Genomic DNA, 23,717 nt, shown 5'->3' with positions numbered 1-23,717 from the left:
ACCACTAAAAATGATGGAATGACAGTCTTCTCCATGCAGCAGTCAGGAAACAGGAACAGAACAGTTTGAAGGTAAGCACTGTATGTCAGAGAAGGAAGCACTTGAAGTGCATTAGCAGGATGTGTCAGCAGAAGACACTTAGGTATGAGTTATGTGTGTACCAAGATTTATGATGCAAATAACCATTTCAACCTTTGTGCATGCCCACATTTATTACTGAATTATCAACTTCATTACATTATTTTCTGCCCACTGAATCATTTAACTGAGTCACTGAAACACACAAACTTATACAACCTCCTGTCAGAAATCAATTTAGACCTTATCAGACACAAAGGACTGAAGTACTGGTGTGTCAGACTCCAGCAGCTCCCCTTATAAGTGAGAGGGTGCACATTCCCAGGGAAGGGAATAGCACACAATGCCACAGAAAGGAGGGGACCAGTTTGGAGCTTAGGACACTCCTGAATTCCTGTTTAATGACTGTCCCAGAACACTAAAGGGTAGCTTGTAAGCAGAGACTTCTTCTCACATATCAAACAGAAACCAAATTCTCTCATATTTGTCATAAGAAATTCTGTTTGCACATTCTACAAGAGAAAAGTATGTAGATTAATGCCTTAATGATAAATCAGATTAACTTGGATAAATAGCCTGTCTAGCCAGTGCAGTGTTACTTTAAATAGCAAGAGAATTTTTCTTCCTTTCTTTAAACAAAAGCATATTTTTATGGGATTTGTAGGATCCTGCCCTGGGGCAGGCATTAGTCAATTCCAGACTAAGTAATATAGGACACATCAGCACACAGGTCCTGATTCTGAGACACAAACAAACCACTGTTTTCAATAATTTGAGGATTCAACTGCTTCCTAAATCTGTCTATTATGGTTATCCTAACAGTTACATACTTGCACTAAGATGCAACAGACCATTTTAATAGGTTTAAAAAACAGGACAATTTCATTTGTGAAACAGTAAAGCACACTGTGTGCAAATTTTCATTTGCCTTGTAAAGCACATTGTTATTTCACAAAAGCAACTATAGATGTTAGTTTTTTTAAGCTGAAATGTTACTTAAACTTTGTAATAAATGTAACTAAATTTGTTACATTTATTACAAAATAGTTTCACTATTTTCATAACTTGTTTATACACTATCATCTCAGTTTTGAAAAGAACACAGTTTTTTTAATATGTACTAAGGCAACTGCATTTTCAGGTGCCTGTGTACTGGAATGTACTGTTCTTAATAATTCCCTACTTTTGAAACCAGAGGAAATCCTAAACAGGAATACTCTTCCATTGAAAAAACTCAATAACCAAACAAAAAACACACATGAAAAACCTCTCCTCACAACACCACCACCACAATTCAACATTCACTTCTATTGGAAGGGGAGGCATTACAGCCTCTTGTCTTTTCCCTACCTTGCTGCTTGATGCTGATGTACATCCTTTATACCTAAAACCATTTGCAACACCTTCAGAGGAATACAAAATGCATTTTTGTAATTCATACTGGACATCACATGAAGAGAGGAATGTTAGTCATTGAAGCAATGAGAAACAATTAGGCATCTCCAACAATTGCATAAACAGTCCCCCACTGATTTTTTTACACCATATCCCCCCAAATCGACTAAAAGTGATTTTAGTGCAAAACAAAATTCTGGCAATGCTTACAGACAGCCAGGTTCTGTAGGAAAAGAATCAGCCCAGGTGGCACAGCAAAAATATTCTACTCCTAAACTGAAATTGCTACAATAAACTTACATATATGTCCTTACCTCCAATAGTGTGTAGAATTTGTCCATTTTTACGAGTGACCAAAATCCTGTGATGTCCAGTGTCTGCTATGACCAACCTTTCTCCTGAATCATCTACAGTCACTTTGCCAGGAAAGAGCAGAGGAGAAGGTGGAAGGGAGTCTCTGTACAGCTTTATTCCAATGTTGTTATCTTTGATTTGTCCTCTTTCCTTATAGAATTTCAGAGTTATAGAAATAAATAAAAACAATTTCTCTCTGTGTCCCTCTCCAACAAGAGAAAACAGCATATTTCCACGAGGCCCAAGAATGACCAGAGTTGGCCAGCAGGACACTTCCAGTTCATGCCAGAGTGTTGCATCTGCATCATTTACTACAGGGTGGACAATATTGTATCTCAGAACGGCACTTTTAATGTTATCCAGAACTTTTTCATTTGGGAATTTTGCTGAATGGACACCAACAATAACAAGACCATCTGCAAAGAAAAATGAAGTTACACTGAAATGTATTTGAATGAAGAAAAAAAAAAAGGAAAAATGAACCACAGTTATTTCATAATCTGACTAACTGCTTCTCAGAATGAGAGAGGATTTGAACAAACAGAAATCAATTACATCTCAGGAGGAATATAGATAGCTATGAATAGAAAATACTGAAACTCAGAAATAACATTTCAGTAAAATTACCAAATTTTAGGTCCATTACTTCCCCATCTGGTTGACAAGAATTGTTCTTAGCTCCTGAACCTCTATATATTAAGCCAGAAAATACTTTTGAAATAATTGTGGGTAAGTTGCAGCTGTTCAACTGACACTTGGGGTTTTTTTTACATACTTAGGACATCTCTTTGCCTTCTGATTCCTATACATGATTATGGTGTTTTAGAAAATTAGTTTTCACCGTTAAATAGAAGTCACAAAAATAACACCAAATTGTGGAACTCCAGAATTACCTAGACATATCTACCTCTAGATAAACAGTAAAAGATACAATGAATAGGCCTCTGAAATCCATACAGTATTTTGTATTTAAAATAAAAATGACAGCACTGGCAACTATGACAAATAACAGTCATTACAAACAAGGCAGGCTTGAATATAACAATTTCACAATTAAAAAATTAGGAAATCACTATAACTGTTTGAGTCTTATCAACTCTATTGGAGCAGAAGTGTTGTAGTTGCTGAATATTGCAGTATCAGACAACTGAAGTTGTACAATCATTAACTGCTGAAATCCAAACAGCAGATCAAATATTTTAACTGTAAAGGGATCAGCACCAGTGCTTGTATCTGTCCTTCAAAACATCCTTAAAGCTAGAAAGACAATTCTGCAATGAACATCTGAAGAGCACAAGTAAGGTACAACATCCCCTCATGAGGAAAACTGTGAAAATGATGGATGCTATGCTCAGAAGTAACAATACACACTCCATTTAAAACACTTTGTTTGAAGGATTACAGCAGAGCACAACACTGGATTTATGCCAAGCTATTTCTGAATATTAAAAAGTACTTCCTCTTATAGAAGTAATTTCTGGACTGCTGATAACATGAACTGAATATGCACTGGGGTTTAAAATAACTTTCTGAATGCCACTTGAAATACAGAAATAGCACCACTGAAGATAGCAGTGAGAGCATATCAGATAAAGATGCTGGGTGACATTCAATCCTATGGAAAGCAGTCTTCATTTTGAAACAGATCCCCTGAAGTTCCAGACAATAGAGCTATGGCACATGTACTATAATATTTATAATGATTTAGGATCACCCTAACATAGCCTCCTCTTTAAACTTCTGTCTGCTGATCAATCAGCTGAAGTTTCAATGTGCTCCATGTAAGGACATTTGAACCACATTAAAACAAAGTCATCAGAGTGTGTATGTACAGAGTATGTATGTCCACAATGTACAGCCAACTAGATCAAGGTTTACTCTTGTAACTAAGCAAAAACAGGCAATATACCTTCAAGTATTCAAACAAGAGACTGAGAGATTGAAGATCCAAATGCATTATGAGACAGATGCTTTGCCTAAGCAAGATGTTTTGCTCTTCCAGCTTTTATCTTTCTCAGCCTTCTCAAGTCAACTACTGTCCCCTCCCCTTTCTTCTAGTAATTAGTAAATCTCATTTGCCTTGGGTGAAGAAGATGCACACTAATATAAGACCATGTACTGAAAATTTTTTTTCATGGCTTAAAAACCCACCATCCTTACTGCCTCTTATATCTATACATATTACTGTAATGTTAAGATTAGACATATAACACAGCAAAGAAATTAAATAATCCTGAAAGGGCTGACAATCAAGACATTAAAACAGCAGTAAAGAACCAAAAGGGACATCTACAGTGAAAAAAACCCAATGTATTTTTCGTTTTGTTTGAACTATCAAGCACCTTAATCTCTTCCTGAATCCAATTGCTATCCTCTGCTTCCTAATGGTTTAAATTTCAGATTAATGTTCCACACACCTGCTCTTCTTTCCCTTTACCTCCACTTTCACCCCAAGCATCTATTTTCTCACTCCAGTTTCTACAGGAAGAGAATAGCTGAAATCAAAGGGAAACAGGGGTAGTTCAAATACAAAAATTATTTATCACCCATCAGCAAAGTAGTAACTCCTGTGACAGAAGTTTAATACAAGTCAAAGGAAAAAATATGTTTACAAGTGGACCTTTAGTTCAGAGTGCTGCAGCCTCTTCTACACCAGTATAGAGATATTTAAGCACTTTCAGGAGAAAATTTGTGGGGAGAAGTTGTTAAAATTAATATTTTGTTATCAGCTAATTTAACGCCTTATCGTTAAAAAACAGATTAAAGCTATTGCAGATGTATTATTACACTCACAATACACTATAAAATAGATATCATTTAAAGGTATTAATCATTTTATGCCAATATAATCTTCCAAAATCTTTATTCAGACCTTCCCAACATGGCTATCCACAACAGTCCACTTATCATTTGTTATTCACCTTCCATTTAAAACTGACTCCCTTCAAAAAAATGCCATGAAGGTTTTTCCTTGCAAGATAATGTTCCTATTATTTGAAACATTACACTGCATCTCAAATTTCTCCAAAGCAAACATTTAAGCTTTCCAAAGTAGAAAAAATAGTTTGAATCTTCTGTGAAGATTCTGTGAAGTAACCTATCTAAAGCACTGCATAAATTTCAAAGATATTGAAATTTATTTCTCTAGTGAAATAGGTAACACATGAAAATAAACACTGCCAAAATTAAAACCAACCAGAAACAGTAATGGAGAATCAAACACAATAATGTTATTTACTACATATATATTGTATTTAATACAGTATTTCAGCACTGAAAGAAACACTTTTCTTCATCTCCCTACTAAGTCTATTAAAATATCCCAGATAAGTGAGTAGCTGACACACTCAGTGTGAGACCACAGCTTATCTCTGACAAGCCATCGTGACAAGACACTGCATTCTAAACAGAAATTGCCCTGCATTGATATTCAGTCAGAATGACAGAAAGATCTCATTTCAGATGTGACTTTAAAGACCATAATTCCCTCTTTAGAATACAGCGCTATTAATGTATACAACATGATGCCAATACCAAAAAAATTCTACATCAAGCTTACATATTTTGTGATTTCAGTGCCAATGGAAAAAAAAAAGTAATCTATATCCCATTCTACCACCTGTCTATATCCATTCTACCACCTGTACTATGTTTTTGTCAGAGCTGGTGAGTCAGTCAAGGGTAGAAAGTCACCTGCTTATATTAATTTTGAGCCTGTATCTCACATTCTTGAGTAGCTTTTTGAAAGTTGTATTATTTACAGAGGTATCAGATTTGGGCCTTAAGCACATATCCTGTTTATCTAGTTATACAGACACAACAGATACTTTATTTAAACCCATTTAAAATTGTGATGGAAGTATACAGAGTCACCTTTTTTAGGCTACTTAAAGGATTAGAAGACATTTTTAGATACCCCTGAAATACTGCCAGCAGCTTAGTAACCAGCAACAAAGTGACTCAGCTCCTCAGCCTGCAACAGTGCCAGGAAATTCTATTCTGAGCCAGCCAAAGCACTTTTACCTTTATCAGAGTACTGGTGCTCTAAGGCATGGAGGTCAGGCAGTAGGTGCAAGCAATTGATGCAGCAGTAAGTGAAGAAATCCAACACCACAACTTTTCCACAAAGGTCTTTGTGAAGAGAAATAGGACCTTCAGTGTTTAACCATTGCAGATCTGGAAAGAGAACAGTGATAGCCAGTCAGGGGAAGGGTAGGGCAAGGCACCAACACCACACAACACCCTTGATACTTTTAACTAGAAAAAAAAAAGTTTGACATCCCTTTTAATGCAGGCAGAAGAGCAAACATAAAGTCTTTTATTTATCTAACTCATCCTTACATTCTGCAATTCTTCATAATTAGTAAATGAAAATATCATTAGTAAGATTCACTGTAATATGAAAGTGTAATTTATATCTCTACATAGGCACATTTTAATTGAAATAACACCAGCCTCAGAACAAATGTCATACATTTTAAAACATTATCTACATTATTCAACCCTCAACAATGCCATTTGGGTAACAATCTATTATTTAAAACTCACACAAAGGTTACTAAAAGTTTAAAAGTGTCAAACTCTTCATTTTCCAACGGTTTTGTAAAAAACTGATTACAGAGATCATTGGAATATTGTTGTGCTTATAGCTTTGATCTTGATTTTCAAAGCTTGAAATGAAAGGTATCAATTAATTCTGTCACATGGGAAGAAATACAACTTTTTCAGATGAACAGCAGTACTCCTGGTAATTTATTTTAACCACTTGATACGAGACATAAAAACATTCTTTCCTCCTCTGATCCCAAGGTGTCAAGGTACAAAATAAATATCCTGGAATGTGGTCTGTCAGTATTAATTCTTAACATTTTCTGAAAATTATAGAGGGAAAAGATATTTAGGACAAAATCCAAAGCTATCTAATTTTGAACTTTCACTTTGACAGTTTCAGAAAGTAACTTCTTACTGCTCCAGAAGTTATTCCTACTCAAGTCAGCAGGAGGCTTGTTTTGTGTTGCACTAAGAGGAGGACTGTTCTCTATCTCCATATATTTATAAATATAAATAGATGATTACACTTTTAGCTTTGGTGAGAATAATGAGAATATTCAAGTATATGCATTATTCCTTCAGTGTAGGAGCTCTGCTGTTCACTTTCAAAAGAAAAGGGTGGTTTATAATTTTACAGCATTTCTCTGCTTTTCTCTAGAATTAAAATACCTTTCATAGATATTGGCCAGTTATTTGCGCTCTTTTTGGAAGAGGAAAATAAGCCTTGACAGAACACTGAAACAACACTAATGGCAAAAGCTAAAATTCAATTCAGGGCCTCAAATCCAGACAGAGAGAGCATTCCTTTTGCTGCACTGGTTAAAAGCCATAATTCATTACTATGATATGTGTGATTTCAACCCTGAATACTCTGAATTTAAACGCTGAGGTCTCTGTCTCACACTGTGATGTGAACTCCCGCCCCTGCACGGAGCCTCTCAAAGGTTAAAAAGAACCTGGGCAGGACTTGCAAGATCTTACATGGCATAACCTTTGATTCCCCCTTGGCACAAGGAGAGACATAGAAATGTGTGAAAGGGGCAAACCACCGCAGGAGGATGAATGACACCTCCAGCACAGTTTGTATTACCAGGGGCATAAAAATCCACAAATGTGTCTAATTCGGGACAGAGCTGGGGAACATCCTAAGGGATGCTCCGGGAAACGGAGAGAGCTCAGGAGGGTTAGTGAGGTTCTCACTATGACCAGAGGCGACAGATATAAACACACAGTACAGATGGGAACAGATTTAGAAGAGAGGCTTTACAGAGCGTGATTTTGTAGCCAGTACCACAGAGAGGATGTTTAAAGGAGTCTTTTCGCCTTGCCCCTCGCTCCTGGTGCTTCCAGGAGTGACATTTCCTGCAGCTACAAGTGCCATTTACAGAGCGGCTCACGGGGCCTCGCAGGCAGCGGCAGCTCCAGGCAAAGCCCTCAGGGAGGGCGAGCCGGGGCTCCGCCGCCTCCCGGGGCCGCCGCGGCCGCGCCCGGGCCGCGCCACCCACCTCCGCCGAGCTCGGGCACCGTCAGGTCCCGCTCGCGGCTGTCCATTTTCTTCAGGTACTGGTAGACCAGGTTCTCCTTCTCCTGGGCAGTGTCGGCGTCGAGCAGCGCGTACTCGAGCTGTGTCTGGGCGGGCAGCAGCCCCGCCAGCCCGCCCGCCGCCATCGCCTCAGCCGGGCGCTGTTTACCGGCCTGGCGCTTCACCGCCGCACATTCGGCACCGCCCGCGGCGCCGGGGCGGAAAACCGGCTGAAAAGGAAAATAAAGCACAAAGCACAGACACGCAGTGATTCGTCTGTCTCAAAGCTGGAGCTCCTCACTTATTCCCTGTTTTTACGTATCCTTGGTGTCCACAGCAGCACATTCCCACAGGGAGCCCACGGCGGCGATTCCTGCGCGGCAGATTCAACACAGTCCGTGTTTCCCGCCCGGCTGCTTTAGCGTTTTTTAGGTGTAAAAACTGAGCTGAACCGGAGAAAAAAATTGAAACCAGGCTCCATTAATTTAAACGGTAGGATTTAGGCATTCTGGGGGGGAGAAGCGCAGAAGTTGAGCCACAGCCGCGGTGACGAACCTGCGGAAGCGAATGCGCGGCCGCGGCGGGGAACGGGCGGGGAGGCGCCGCCCGCGGAACCGGCGGGACCCGGGAGACCGCGGGAAACATCCCGGGAAACATCCCGGGGAACATCCCGGGGAACTGCCCGGGACACATCCCGGGGGACACGGGAGCACCGGGACATCCCGGTGAACAGCCCGGACACCGCGGTACTCCGGGACATCCCAGGGAACATTCGGGAGCAGCGGGACATCCCTGAGGGCATCCCGGACACTTGGTGTCATCGGGACATCCCTAAGGACACCGGGACACGCCGTGGAGCAGCACCGGGAGTCTCTGGAGGAGCATCCCGGGACATCCCGACAGCCATCCTGCAGTTGAATTCTTCCTCGTTTTGTTGTAAAATCTTCCTGCTCGGGCGGGAATCTTCAAAATCTTCTTTCCCCCGCCTTGGCCGGGCGGATCTTGCGGAACTGGGGGGAAGCTGGAGGAAATGGCTCACCCTGGAAGGCTCTGCGGACTCGGGCCCTGTGTAACAGGAGAAATTGCAAACCCGCAAAGAGTCGCTCACTAAATTTTTTTTGGGATAGGATCCACCATGCTCCTGTCCCATCAGGGACTCCTGCTTGGTTTGTGGCCCAGTGTTGCTTTTTTGACGTGGGCTTCTGGAACTTTTCCTCAGATAGTGAGGAGTGGAGGGAAGAGAAAATATATTAGTGGGAGGAAAGACGGGTTTGTGAACTGTTGCTTAAAAGAAAGGGGAATATTTCATGTGTTGCCATATGAAGATGGCATCTGAAGATGCTTTATTGGAAGAGGACATTTGGGACTACAAATCTATTAGGAAGCGAAAACGTCAGAATAATTCACAGAGCATCTCTGCTCCTGGGCAGGAAGTAAGTGATGGCAAGGGCAGGCCAAAAAGAAAGAGAAATAGGAAAAAGAAGTCCACAGGAAAAACTGATACACCTCAGAAAAGCAAACAGAGCTCACGGGCCGGTCAGGATGTGGATCAATGCACAGAAGACAGTCGTGTGCACTCCCAGGAAAGCGTGAGTAGCCTGGCAGAACAGAGCTCACAAAATACAAAACCTGTTCACGATGGATTCTGTCCCAGCTGCCAGATGCCCTTCTCTTTGCTCTTGGTCCAAACACCTCAGTGGCACGTCTATGAATGTTTGGAAACTCCAGGAGCCGTTGAAAAAGGTATGAATAGAGTAAGAAAAAGGCCATCAGAGAAAAGTTGCAGACTTCTCACAAAATGTTGCTGCAAACCTGGCTTTCTTTAATTCAGCCCAAAAACTGAAACGGTAGTTGGTTTGACTTCTATCATGCTTCATTATTTTGTTACTAATCATTCCTATTTTTGTATGAAATTTTTGCTTTTTTGTGAAGAACATGGAAATCTGACATGAAAATCTCATTTCAGAATCTAATCTCAAAACTCTGAGAAAGTTTTGTGACTGTTTATCAAGTTTTAGTATTTCATTGAACAAACTGAAGGTGCACATTTCAAATAATGAAACCTGGTTTCATTAACAATTACTAAGTCAGTATCAGAAGAGAAGCTTCAGGCACAAGGGATCTACTTTTGACATGAAACTTCTATCTCCCTAGGTATAGGTTTTACTATCTTGTATTCATGTTGATGTATGATTTGTCCAGTTGCCTGTGGACATTTGGAAGCTGAAATATGCTAATTTACTTGAAATGTTAGCTTGTGGGCCACTATGGTTTGGAAATTTTTGTAGAAATAGAGATTAACATTCCTCGTCATAAGAGAACAGTTTGTTTTGAGTTCTGTGCAAGAGGAATAAAACTGACACAATGCAAATTCGAGTTTCATGAGGAAATATCAAATGTGAACAGATTCAGGTATCCAATTTATGTCCTTAATACACCTCATAACTTTTTTAAAACAGAAAACATACGGTCAGGACATGTGAGTAAAGACTGTTTTAGGTAATGCAACCACTCTCCTTTTATATTTTGATAACTTCCCTTGAGTTTCTTTAGAACAATGACATGTAAGTCCTTTCATGCTGATTTTGACAGTGCTTTTAATTTAAGACAGGTGTTTTAACACCTCATTTCTGTCTTGTTACCATAATTAACAGGTGAAAAATCCTGATAGGTTTATGCATTCACTTTAAAACCCTGAAAAGGTAGGCTGGTAAGCTGTCAGTAGGAAAGAATTATGGATTTTTTTTCCCCTGGCATCTGAATGCTGAATGTTTTCTTCATATAGGTGAATACACAACTTTTGGGGTTTTCTTTGTTTGTTTGGTTTGCTTTTTTTTTTTTGGTTGTTGTTTTTTGTTCTTAGAGTGTAATGTAATTTCAGGGTAATTCACAATTGAGCTTTGGTTTATTTGTTTGTTACTTATATTTGAAATGTACTGACTGTTTCTGGTGCTACTTCTCTGAGCTTGATGCTTGAATGTAAGACATTTCTAAATCAGAGCCCATATGATTACAGAAGCACAGCATCGAAACAGGATCAAATATACTTGTTAATGGGTTGTATAATTCAGGCATAGTGCTGTATGAGCAGCAGCTGTTTGCTTTTAGGCTGGAAACATTCTCATTTTTCAGCTCAGAGCAAGAGGCCTTGGTAGCTAGAAAATTCCTTTTTACTTGTGCTTCTGTTCTCCAGCAGCTGTATCTATAAGAAAAAGCTCCTGAATATTGTCATGTGTGATTTTTATTTTAACTATGCCAACTATATTTGCAAAGGTATCAACATTACACCTTGGTTTAACTCTTTCCACAGAGTGTCCTGATGGTTTGCTGTGCACCTCCACCATTCCATCTCACTACAAGCGTTACAGCCATTTCCTGCTTGCAGCAAACAGGGCAGGGGAGTATCTTGTAAACCCCTTGGGAACCACTGTGGAGATGAAGGTGCCATATTCTACTGCTGTAAAGCCCAGCTGTTCCCCAAGCTATGCAGAGGAAACCTCACAGAGTGAGAAACCCTCTACTGAAATAAAGCACCTACCAAATGATGACTGTGCAGCAATGGTACGGAATTCACCACAAATGAAGTCTCTAAATATAATTAGTGGAAGTACTTCCTTTTTTGCAGGTGTTGAAAAACCTCAACAGGCACTTCAGTTCCCAGAGGCAGCAGATAATCGTTGTAAATTTGAATTTTTTGATTTTGCATCCTCTCAAGAAAGTGAAACAGGAAAAGATCTGCGTATTGAGAAAAATACAAGTCAGCCAAGTCTACTACAGTCAGGAGTGGATTTCAATGACTGTGAAATTTCTTACTCTCCATTAAGTACATTTGAGGAAAGTGAAAATGAAGAGGAGGAGAAAGTAAAAGTATCACAGACTAAATTATTTGAAGGGCAGAACTCAGAAGGAGATTCTGATTCTGTGGCGTTTGAAACATTTGATAGACTCCTCTCACAGAGGAAGCCTCAGTATGAGCATACAAAAATGGAAAATTTCATAACTAAAAAAACGCTCTGTGAGGGAGAAAATACACTGAACCATCTAGATCCTCAGCGAGGGATGGTAGCCAGTGGATCCTCTTTTGCTCCTAGTTACAGGGGGGCTGAACACCCAGAACTGATTTCCTCTGCTGCCAAAGTAGGAACCACAGAGTCAGAAGATGCTCTGGATTCTGCACATGTGAGTTTTACTGAGCCATTATCACTGCTGGACAGAGAAGATGCTGCCTCTCTGACACAGAATGTTTTGAGGGAGCCAAGTAACATTTTAACTCGTACAGATAAAATGACTGCCAGTGCAATTGAAAAAACAGCTTGCCAGGAGAGTTTGCAGACAGCAGTGGAGAAAAAAGGAAATCTTAGTACAGCTGCTGCATACTTTCCCAGCCCCATCTCTTCTAAATCAGTGCTATCTCTTTCATCAGCAACTGTGAACACTAAATCCAGTCCTGCCAAAGAACTTAAACAAATGGACATTGGTGTTTTCTTTGGGTTAAAACCTAAAGCAAAGGAGGAATGCAAAGGAGCAGTGTGTTTGAATGAGAAAAAGCACAAACCAGCTTCAGTATCTCCTAATGGGAAGAGGCCCAGACAGCAAAAGAGGAAGGCTGAGGGATCTGTGGGAGATGTGGAAGCAGTTACAGAAAGTTCAAGTAAAGATGAAGTCATTACAGATGTACCTTCTGGTGGCCAACGAAGGTGGAGAAAAAAATTTAAAGAATCACCTGCTACAGGTGAAGAGCCAAGGAAAAAACACTGCCCCTTCTACAAGAAAATACCAGGTGAGAGGTAACTTGGTTTTTTGAAGAGATTTATTTTGGCTGGGGTGTTTTTTTTACTTAATTTTACACTTCAGTGCTTTTACTCTTGATAACTACTTTCTTAAATTGTTTTAAAAATATATCTGGTTAATACATGCTCCTAGTTCCTGAAATTAATTTTTTGCATTGTTTCATTTGTGCCTGAAAATACCATTGTCAATAGCAGTCATTTCCTCAACACTGAGGTAAAATAATCGAGTTTAATTTTGCATTTGAAATTCAATAGTATTAGAAACTATTCATTTCAACTATGAAAACAAAGAGAGAAAACTGAGCAAAAGAGTTTAGTTAAGAAAACAGTCAAGAATTTCTCAGGGTCTCCTCAAGCAATTAGGTAAATTAAAGGATGATGGTTCAGCATCTTAAAAAGCTTCAAAACTAACTCATCTGGGAAATATGCGTAACATAAGATGAAAAATATTTGAGTGCCACCAGCTGAATTAGTTCTGTGCACTGTTTGGTGGTTGTACATACAGTTGTATGCAGAGTAACTATTACCTTTTAATTGGGAAGAAAGAAAGACAACAAAATAAACATCTGATTAGAAATTGGTTCTGAACTATGCATGTTTACTGACTGCTTTCTCCTCCCTCTTTGCTGTAGGAACTGGTTTTACAGTTGATGCCTTCCAGTATGGGGAAATTGAAGGCTGCACAGCTTATTTCCTTACTCATTTTCACTCTGACCACTACTGTGGACTAACAAAAAACTTCAGGTTTCCAATCTACTGTAATAAGGTAAGGTTTTTCAAGATACCATCATATCCATATGCAGCTGTAATCACTTTTGTACTGATGGAAGTAAATAGAGGATCAGTGGTTCTTGCATTGGGTCAGTGGATATGTACAGGGGAAAGCACATTTTGTTTGGGACATTGTGGCTTGGTTTGTTTTTTTTTTTTTTTTTGTGTGCATCATGAAGAATCTGGCTCCATTTTCTCTAATTATTCCAGTGCTGGAAATCTGTAATAAATTCTACATGAACCATTTGTTTGCCATGTTAAGCAAATGGAATTATTTTAGACTGATGCTTTGTGTCCTGTACTTCAGGTTGTTGAATAGTCATGACTGCCATTAGCTGTTGTATGTCCAACCAGCTCTTTTTATTTGTAACATGGTAGGACACCTTGCCTCATCAACACATCCACAGCTTGCATCAAAGAAGACTATTTATGATTCATCCTGGAAGTTTCTTGGAATGTTTGTGTCCTGTATTGCCCTTGCAGTTGGAGTGACTGCAGTCTTGCATTATAATATCCAGAGATCTGTTACCTGGAAACTTCTTCACTTGTTTAAAGAAGATTTTATCCACCTCTTTCTCCTGACTTGATAGTCTGCAAAGGATCTTCCCCCTTGTTTACCTCCCCTCTGATTTCATTCCATAGCCTGTTGATAGGCTTTGTAAAGTTTGCTATCTAAGGACAGCTTTTCTCAGTTTTGCCTTTTGAGACACGAAAGGCTTGATTATGCCTAGGACCTTATAGTTCCTCTGTAAGCCAGACTGGCTTTGAGAGCTTTTGTTTCTAAAACAAACACTGCTTCTTTCAGATTTTGCTCCTATTGTAAATCCTTTGTGTTTCAGATAACTGGCAATCTGGTGAAGAGCAAGCTCAGAGTCCAGGAGCAGTTTGTGCACGTGCTGCCGATGGACACACAGTGTGTGGTCAATGGGATCAAAGTGATGCTGCTTGATGCCAATCAGTAGGTATCACTGCATTTCTTGTCCAAAGTTTCTTACAAATTTTGAAATAGGTGAATTATCTTCAGGAATGAAGCAGGCTTTTTTTAAATTTAACACAATGTACACCAAAAAAGTTAAAATAGCCATGTGTAACTCTGTAATTTTTGTTTATTGAGAGGTTGGATGGTTTGCTTCTGGTCTGGACACTTCCTGATTTTTGGTGTCTAGTTGGGAACCTAGTAGGTTTGGCTATCAGATACATTAGGTTTCTGTAGCTTGAACTGATGATAGGGAAATCCTGGGCTGAAGAAAAAAGTGACACTAACTAAAATTTTGAAAATTGAAATTTGAAGAAAAGGCTGTTGAAATCTGGGCAAGATTTCTACTGAATTTGGTGATAAAGGGTGAGATTTTTTGTCTGTTAGACTGGCACTGTGATAATGCTGGATTTAAAGTTCAGTAGCACCTGACTTTTAGTCCTGTGGCAGTTCTGCCTTTTGGAACTTTGTTTGGCCATGGGCTAGAGGAAGGCTCCCTTCCCTACAGTACACATCCTGGAATGCAGGACTGTGTCACAGCTGGTTTGGACATTGCTTAGGGCAGGATTTGTTTATACTCGGAGAGATAAAAGTCCATTAAGTCCTCTGAGAACCCTCTCTAGGGGTGAAGGAAACCTTGTTGCTAATGTAATTGTATACTTCTCATTTTTCCTGTTTGTCCCTTTGATTCTCTGCTCCAATTTAAAAGCTGTACATACCTTAGCTACAAAGTTACCTTCTTGAAGTGTTCACCATTTGTCATTTTAACTTGGTCTCGTGCCAGTTTTTCTTTCTTGGGATTTCATTTACTCTTTGCAGATGATTGATATCTAAAATAGTCCCACTCAGGTTTTCCACTCTGAGTTCTTGCCCTTCAGAAAGCTTTGGCAAGCAACTGCAAAAGGCATGATGGATTCACTGTCACCAGTAAGGGAGTTGTATTTATTAACAGGGAGTTCTGGATCTAGGACAACATTTAAAATATGCAAATAGAATTTAAAGCAAATGCTGCAGTAATTCCTCCAGGAAGGAAGATGAATCTGCAGCAAAACAATTCTGTTTCTCTTGAACAAGAACACTGCTTCTCTTTGGTGTGCTGTTTCCCCTTTGAATCAAATACTAGAATGACTGTAACTGAGGCAGGATCTTTGTTATCTCTAGGTGGTGGGACATTCCAAAAAGGCAGTTAATGTTTGATTGCTTTACTGTTGATGTGAGTTTTTTGTTTCCTCTTTCCATCTCAGATGAGAATTAAAGTCAAGCTTTTATGTAGCCATTGGATTGGCTGCAGAATTCCTTTAGAAATCAGGAATTTCTAGCTAAATTAGTCTGCATAGCAGCTGTGATTTAAAATGCTATTCTGCACATTTCTACTACTGAAGGGTAGGCTATTTCTTAAAGTAGTTTATCAATGTAGAGAGCTAACCTAATTTGTGTGGGGTTTTTTTGTTGTTGTTTCAGTTGTCCAGGTGCAGCAATGATCCTTTTCTACCTGCCCAGTGGGGCTGTTGTTCTGCACACAGGGGACTTCAGAGCAGACCCTTCCATGGAGCGTTACCCTGCTCTGATGGGCCAGCAAGTCCACACCCTTTACCTTGATACCACGTAAGTTGTCTGGAAATTGGTTTTTTTGTTGGTTTGTTCTTAGTCTTTTCAGTTTAGTAAGGCTTTAAATGTAAGTGTAAATGTAAATTACATTGCTGTGAAAACATTTGTTAGTGCTATTCAGTGTTAAACAAAAGCAGATATTTATTAAGAGTCCATGTATGTGTAGCTTGTGCATTGGTTATGCTGTTACATTAGAGAATGGAAGTGGGTGGTGGAAAACATGCTGAAGTATTTGCTCAGATCACCATATTATTTACAAGTGGTATTAAATTCTGGGTGTCAAAATTCATACATCAGGAGTTCAGCTCTAAAACAAGAGGTTTATGGAACACTAGTTTTCAGTGCATTCAACTCTATTACAAAAAGAGGTGTGAAGGAATGCAAAGGTAAAAGAATGCCAAACTGAATAAGTTTTGGGGATTTTCATTAAACCTTTCTCTGATTCATGTATATAAAATTGTTTTTGTGTGAATGATGACTAATGCCCAGCTGCAGACTTTCATTTCTGTTCCATATATTTCTGTGAATGAGTAATGACTTATATTATGGTTTGTGTGTATGACAAAAAATAGATGTAAGGACATGATGCAAATATCTAGCTTGCAAGAACCTTTGGTATTTATGAAGAATAAAATGTAAGAATTCAGTGTCAGAGTGCATAGTTGTAGAGAAAACAAGGATATGTTCAGTGTAACTTTTGTTGCAACAATTTCATTTGGGCACCTCAGTGTTTCAAATAGACTGCAATTGTATAGAAGTATAATGTTTTTTTCACTTACTGTGTACATGGAGTTTTGAGAGCCTTCATGGTAGTTTCAGATGTCTTTTATCTTGTGTAACAAAGTGATATATTTTGTTTCCATGCTCCAGATACTGTAGCCCTGAGTACACTTTTCCTGCACAACAAGAGGTTATCCAGTTTGCTGTTAACATTGCCTTTGAGACAGTGACTTTAAACCCACGAACTCTAGTTGTCTGTGGCACTTACTCCATTGGAAAAGAAAAAGTTTTCTTAGGTATGTAAAAGAAGTGTACTGGATTGAATAACTAATTTAATATCTAATTTAATGTTACAAAATGGCTTTCTTGAATATATAAAAGGTTGTTTAGTCTGAGTGTTCAGATAGTGTGTAAAGAAATTAGATGTATTTAATAACCCTGCTGTTTTGTTAGTTTTCTAATCAATAAGTTTTAACTTTCTGAAAGAAAGTGTTCTACCATGTTTAGAACCTTCCTCCCACACTGACTCTACATGTGGCCAATTTTTAAACTAACTGTATGAACCTCTTTAATTATTTGTGGTGAGAAAATTGCTAAGGGTGATTTTAAAAAAGAAATAAATGAGGTCTTAATGACATTTTTATTGTTAATAATTTCATGCTGTCAAGAAACAGCAAAGAGATTATTCTTAGACTTCTCTTTTGAGTTTTTCCTTCCATTTTATATGTCTTTTCTGAAAAAATGAAGATCTTGTGTGCTATGGTTCACTCAGTTACAGCACCAGGAACCAACATGATTGCCCAAATATCTGCTTCAGAGCAGGCAGATGTGCACTGTTTGTGCTTTTGTGTATTTTTAAAGTCATCAATACAGGGTTCACTCTTACTGAAATTTAGTCTGTCTTAAATGTGGGCTATTTGTCACATATTCCAAAATGTACATTTCTGGCATCCTTGAAACAAATACCAGTTCACCTCAGTAACATTCTACCAAAGGAATGTAACTTTGAATTTATCAAGGTACTCTTCCTTCCTTTTCCCATTGTCACAAAAATTCTGCTTTTAAAATGCAGGGGACCAAGTTTTTTAGCACTCATTAGAGAATTCTTTTCTTAATGTTGTAATACAGAAAACTGTAACCTGTTGAATATGGATTTTTTTTTTCTAATAGTAAAAATTATCTTGTACAATAATCAGGACCATCTCCAAAACAAGCCAAAAAAGAACTCTTACAATTTTCTTTATCTGATTTCTTCCTAATGAATGCCAAAGCAATTGCTGAAGTTCTGGGCTCAAAAGCAAGTGTGTCCCGTGAGAAGTACAAAACCCTGCAGTGCTTGGAGTCAGCAGCTGTTAATTCCCTCATCAGTGTGGAATGGAAGGGTACTTTGCTTCATGTTCTTCCCATGATGCAAATAAATTTTAAGGTAAGTTCAGAAAATGGGCTCTGTAGATGAACCTGCTAGTCAAATTTTCTTGGCTCCTCCCAACCAGTGCTGTGTTTGGTGCTTTTTAGCCTCTTGTCAGATCATATTAATTAGTGGAGCTTTGACATGTAGCAATACATTGAAAATGTAATGCAATTAAACATTAATAACTTCTCCAAACATGATGTGGTGCTTGTACAAGGTAAGGTGAGGCTTGTTCAAAGACCTGCTCTTTGCAGGTTTTTTTGAAGTAGATTTATGTAATGACTGCCTGATCTGTCCTCTTAGCAATTAATATATTGGGACATGGGGTTCCTGTTTTCAGCCTGTCTTTTACCTGGTGCAGTGTAGGATAAGTCTAAAAGGATTTTCTGTCTCTGAGCTTCTGTTTTGAGGCAGCCTATGAACAGGGCCAACTACCAGTTCTCTAATTTGTCACAAAAGCAAGTAAACCAGTTAATTTTTAAACATTATTTTATTTAAGTTTATTTCAAATGCACATTTGGTTGAGATTTGTGACACAGTTGTTGAGTGTTTTTTTTTTTTTTTTTTTTTTTTCTGGGAATTTTAGTTTGGAAAGGTGAGTAATTCCTAGGTTATTCTAAATAGACTACCAAATACTGAAGGGCAGTAATGTGAAGCCTCAGGCTCTAGATTAAAGGTAACCTGCAAGAAAAAAAAACAACCAACAACCCTATAAAACCGTTGTTTATGCCTTACAGGCCTGGAATAATTTTTCTGTTTTGCTTCAGGCCTGCTGTGCCATCTCAAGCAAATTCTTCAGAGCAAGATGGTATTTAGCTGGAGGACTAGTCAAGGTCAGAGTTGACCTAAAAAGGAGTAAAAAAGGCTATATGGTTTGGATGGAGCTACAGGAGATGAACTTAGTATCTTAATGCTTTAACTTTGTTCCGTGATGTTTTCTGTGGTGGAGCAGAAAATGAGTAATGGAAATAAGTATGGATTTATTTTTAGTGTGTTGTGTTGTCTTAAAGAGTAATTTAGTTTCTTCTGCAGATTTCTGGGTTGCTAAGTCAGCTGTCCCAGCATGAATGGATACTGACACAGCTGGACTTTCAGGGGTTGATTGCAAAGCTTAAGGACAGCTTTACTTCCCAGAGGAAGGCAGTTGTGTCATGCAGGCTCTAGACAAATCTGCAGTGTGACAAAAGCCATACCTGGACCCTGTAAAGGGCCAGGAAAAATGGAAGGCACAAGGATCTGGTGGGTCAGAGCCCTGGTCTGGCAGCAGGGCCCTCTATGCTGGGATGTGTCCTCAGGTGTGGAGTTGAGTTCTCATTCCATCATTAGTGATGCTGTGTCCATGTAAGCTGGGGACACTGGGGACACTTCAAAGTGCCAAGCTGCCAGTGAGGCTGCAGCTAGAGGAGTGCCTGGGTGGATGGTACTGTCAGTAAAATGTGGAGAATTTTTAATGCTGGAAGATGAGTTCATATTTATCTTACTTTTGGACTTCATGTATATTAAGAAAATATTTTTAAAAACCTAGACATGTGGTACTTCACTACAGTATTTGGTTTTACCCCAGTAAAATACAGGGATTGCTGTATGTACTGACAAATGGCTTGTCTTGAATAAGCCAGATGAGTTTAAGTGGTGTTAGGGCTGGTGGTAAATTAAATATTTAATCATGTTTGAATGTTTTCCTACCTTATGGAATCTGTTTGTGTACACTGCTGGCTTTAGCAGCACTCTGAATATCAGGATGTCATGGTGATTGAAGGGGGTTGGTGTTGCAGTGAAATATATTTTCTATTCAAAGGGGTGAAGGTTTAGAACAGGGTTGGCTAAAGCAATAAATGGAGAAATTGAAACGTGTATGTAAAATGAACTTGTTATGAGCAAACACTGTAGTCATTTGCTTTGGGGAAACAGACCATTTTTTCCAAAATGTATGCATGGCTCTTCTGCAACAAACAATTTTTTGTAACTCAAAAATTGAGGCTTTTGCCTGATTTGACTATGCAGGGGAAAATTTCCAGGGAACTGAGTTCTGTGGGTCTATAAATCTTTCATGTTGTTTAACTCAGCAAGGTCTTGTACTGATATTGAAGTGAGACTTTCAGAAGTGCTTGTGATTGAAATACACCAATAATATTTTTTATAAAATTGAAATTGCATCCTTAATGGGAATGTTGCACACTTGATTTATAACAAAATTCAAAAGCAGATTAGCTTTGTTAATATAATAATTGCATTTGAAGTACTATATTTAGATTTCATTAGAGCAAGGGGAGCAAATATATGAATCGTTACCTTAATCTATGTTAATCCTCCCAAAATGAAGTGTGGAGGAGAATTAGACTGCTACAGTCATACCTTTAATCAAGTGAGGACTGAACATTCTCAGTGTATTCAAAGTCACAGCAGTGAGCCATAATTCCTGTTGCTGAATGAAATGTCTGCTGTGGTAGGGTTTTTAGAAATTGTTTTATGTGCCTGATTTGATGGGTTCTGTATGTTGCTACTGGACATTGCAGTGAGGGTATTAAATGTGGCAGTTTTCTGCTGCCCTGCTTTGTGGTTATCAAGTGTCTGACAGGTTGGGTAATGTTCTATCCCAGCCCATCCATCCCTTCTACCCTCATTTTACATCAGTCTTTATCTTGTACTCCTCTTTCTGCTAATATAAAGTTTATGATTTTGAGCTCTGTAACCTTGTAGGGCTTTCAAATTAGTAAATTGCCTGTAAGATTTTATACAAGGACGCATGAAATTGATTTTCTATTTTTAAAGTGAAGGAATACTGACTTTGCTTTTCCAAGTATTTTACATACTTGGAAACTTTTTCAAGATAATTTTCTTTTTAGAGTGAGAAGATGAGAGTTGATTTCCCTCCTGTCTTGTAGAGGTGGTAAAACATGGTTCAGTGCTCAGTGCAATACTCAGCTTGTGCATGGGCTTGCTGTTAGGGTTTTTTGGGGTAGGTTAATTAACTCTGATTACTTCTGGGCATAAGCAGGTGTCAGAACCTCTGTGGCATTAACTGGATCATTTTGTACTGAAGCAGCATTTTGCCATCTTCTATCTCCATTCAACTGCTGACCACTAGTTTAGAGGAGGAAATGAATGATTTGTGGAGCAAGATTTGTAAGAAGGTGTGATTATTCTTTGTGTTCTAATCTGAAATGCATAGCTGTTCATATGTGCCTAATTCAAATGAAGAAATTTAGATCCAAGGGACAAGTTGTTTTGCAAATGTCAATATTTATCATTAATAATATCAAGGTAGATGATCCTTAAAATTAAAAATCACCAGCATATGAAAATAAAATGTACTCTGAAACCTCTCAATCATGAAAGGGCCAACCTTTAGTCTAATCAGCTATTTAGTTGGACTAATTATATGCTATTTTTTTTCACAGCGTTTGCAAGATCACTTGAATAAGTTTTCTGAGAATTTTGATCAAATTCTGGCTTTCAAACCCACGGGTTGGACCTACTCTGATTCATGCCTTTCTCTGGAGGATATCAAGCCTCAGACAAGAGGAAAAATCACTATATATGGTATAAGAGTTTGAGATTCAGTGCATTTGGCTTTGTGTGGATGCTTTTCCTGTTTTTATTCTGGAAACTCCTGATTTTTGTAACTGCTGCTTTTTCTGGTAATTCATTGAGAAACTGAACAGATCTCTTCAGGAGAGATCTGTGAAATGAGTAATAGCAAACACCATAAATGCAGATTTTTCCATACATTTTGCACGTCCTTTTCATGCAAATAAAGACTATAGAGACTTCCATCTGATACAGGTAAAGACTTCAGGGATGGAGTCTTGCTCTGACTGATGCTGGTGGCAGTGTAGCTCCAGATCCAAGATTTCATTCTGTATCTTACTTGTTTCTGAGAGTGTCTTCCTCTCAGTTCTTATTGGTGGGTGGAGCTGGATCCCTTACCATTCCTTTAACCAGGTCACTGATGTTGCTTGTCTTGTACTGATGAATATCTTGGTGACTTAATGCAAGGTAGTTTTCCTAGAAGGGAAAATTGGAGGAGGGGAGATTGTTTTACCTTAGCTATAAATTTAGATCCCAAATAGGAATTGAAAAAACCTTTTTATCTAAGTGTTTCTTAGCTGGAAGGCTTGGAGGAAGCTAAGTAGACTGACAGATGTCTGATTTGTTTTCATTACAGGAATTCCTTACAGTGAACACAGCAGTTACCTGGAAATGAAGCGTTTTGTTCAGTGGTTGAAGCCACAGAAAATCATCCCCACTGTAAATGTTGGTGACTGGAGAGAAAGGAGCTTGATGGAAATGCATTTTAGAGACTGGATGACTGAGAGCAATAGGCATAAATAAATATAAGGAAGAATGTATATTTCAAAGGAAATAGGCTGGGTTGGGAATTGAGTTCCTGTGAGTTTTATTTATCTCCCTTTTCCACAAAGCTTTCTTTAGGGAGGACTAAACTGCCATTCTTTGAAGAAAGATAGATAAATTTGGGGAAAGAAAAATAAGGCACCTTGATTTCTTGTACATCTACTACCTTCCCCCCCTGCCATAACTTATCATTTTTGCAAGTTCATATTTTAAGGGTTTTTTTTTTTTTTGTCTTACTCCTTTTCCCCTGTTCTTAGTTTTCCTCAGGTTGTGGAGATGCTCAGATGTGCAATGTTGAGGATTAAGCAGTCTCCAGGGTAATTTCTGAAAACAAGTTATTGTAATAAATGAAACAATACTAAGGTTATGTCACATGCTGTCAATTCAGGCTTCAGAGAAGCTCATTTCATGAGGCAGAATTGACTATTGTGATTTATATCTTGCTAAAAAAAAACTTATATTGTGAGAGAGTACTGGGCTCCTGAAGCATATGTACTTTAGACAATTGTTTACAAAAGACATTTCAACAATCTGCTCAAGATTTTCTGCTTTGTTTTTTAGTGATCTTTTTTAAAATAAAGAATGTATCTTATGCCTATGTGTTCTTTCTGAGCAAAGTGCACATCCTTTCAGTGCCAGAGTTGCTATCCTGAACAGCCTGTCTGCAATATCTTTGGTGAATGTGCTGTGCATGTTGCTGCTCTAGAGTTTCTCATGTCTTCAGTGCCAGTTCTCCTCAGGTGTTCAAAGCACAGCAGTGGTTCCTCACCATGTAATCTCCTTTGGGGTTTGCAGGATTGTTTATATACAGGTTTGTCACCTGAATTCTGGGAAAAACAAAGCAAGTACTAATCCTGGCAGCAGAAAGATAAATTTCACTTTGCATTTTTTGCCAATTCCCACCAGATTATCCAGTTCAGCTTTTTCTGTATCTGCCTGGTATTTATGTACTGAAGTATGAGTGTGCATGCAGGCACACTAGTAAAATTCTAATCACTTCAATAAAAACTTCTCCTGACTTCCAGGATGGAATCACATGTAAAGAATCATTCCCCAGCCTCTCAGAGTAGCTTGTCTGGAATCCTCAGTGCTATTTTGTTGTAAAAACATTCTTTTAATCATCAATGTAAGTATAAACAGATCCTTGTCTCTGAGCAATGAGCTCTGTAATGTGAAGTCACTTGT

General features: G+C 38.6%; 2 protein-coding genes across 2 annotated transcripts in view; one reads left to right on the top strand and one right to left on the bottom strand.

The window, feature by feature from the left end:
* The window catches only part of NHLRC2 (NHL repeat containing 2), a 32,465-nt gene extending 24,202 nt beyond the window's left edge, over positions 1-8,263 (bottom strand). The window contains exons 1-3 of the mRNA XM_079313088.1: positions 7,884-8,263; positions 5,851-6,003; positions 1,788-2,243 (exon numbers count right to left, since the gene is read on the bottom strand). Of these exons, the coding sequence (XP_079169214.1) occupies positions 1,788-2,243; positions 5,851-6,003; positions 7,884-8,046 (772 nt within the window). The 5' untranslated portion in view covers positions 8,047-8,263. The remainder of the gene's footprint in view (positions 1-1,787; positions 2,244-5,850; positions 6,004-7,883) is intronic.
* A 232-nt stretch (positions 8,264-8,495) lies between these two features.
* On the top strand, positions 8,496-23,130 carry DCLRE1A (DNA cross-link repair 1A). The gene is given in 10 exon segments (XM_079313086.1): positions 8,496-9,643; positions 11,211-12,680; positions 13,323-13,456; positions 14,301-14,419; positions 15,899-16,042; positions 16,916-17,061; positions 18,037-18,191; positions 21,578-21,719; positions 22,345-22,499; positions 22,501-23,130. Coding segments are annotated over 10 exon segments (2,946 nt in total). The 5' UTR covers positions 8,496-9,207; the 3' UTR covers positions 22,546-23,130.
* The last annotated feature ends 587 nt before the right edge of the window (positions 23,131-23,717 follow it).

Source organism: Erithacus rubecula (genome assembly GCF_903797595.1).
Source record: "Erithacus rubecula genome assembly, chromosome: 9".
NCBI lineage: Eukaryota > Metazoa > Chordata > Aves > Passeriformes > Muscicapidae > Erithacus > Erithacus rubecula.
The sequence above is the reverse complement of the archived record's forward strand: the minus strand, read 5'-3'. Positions and strand labels throughout refer to the sequence as shown.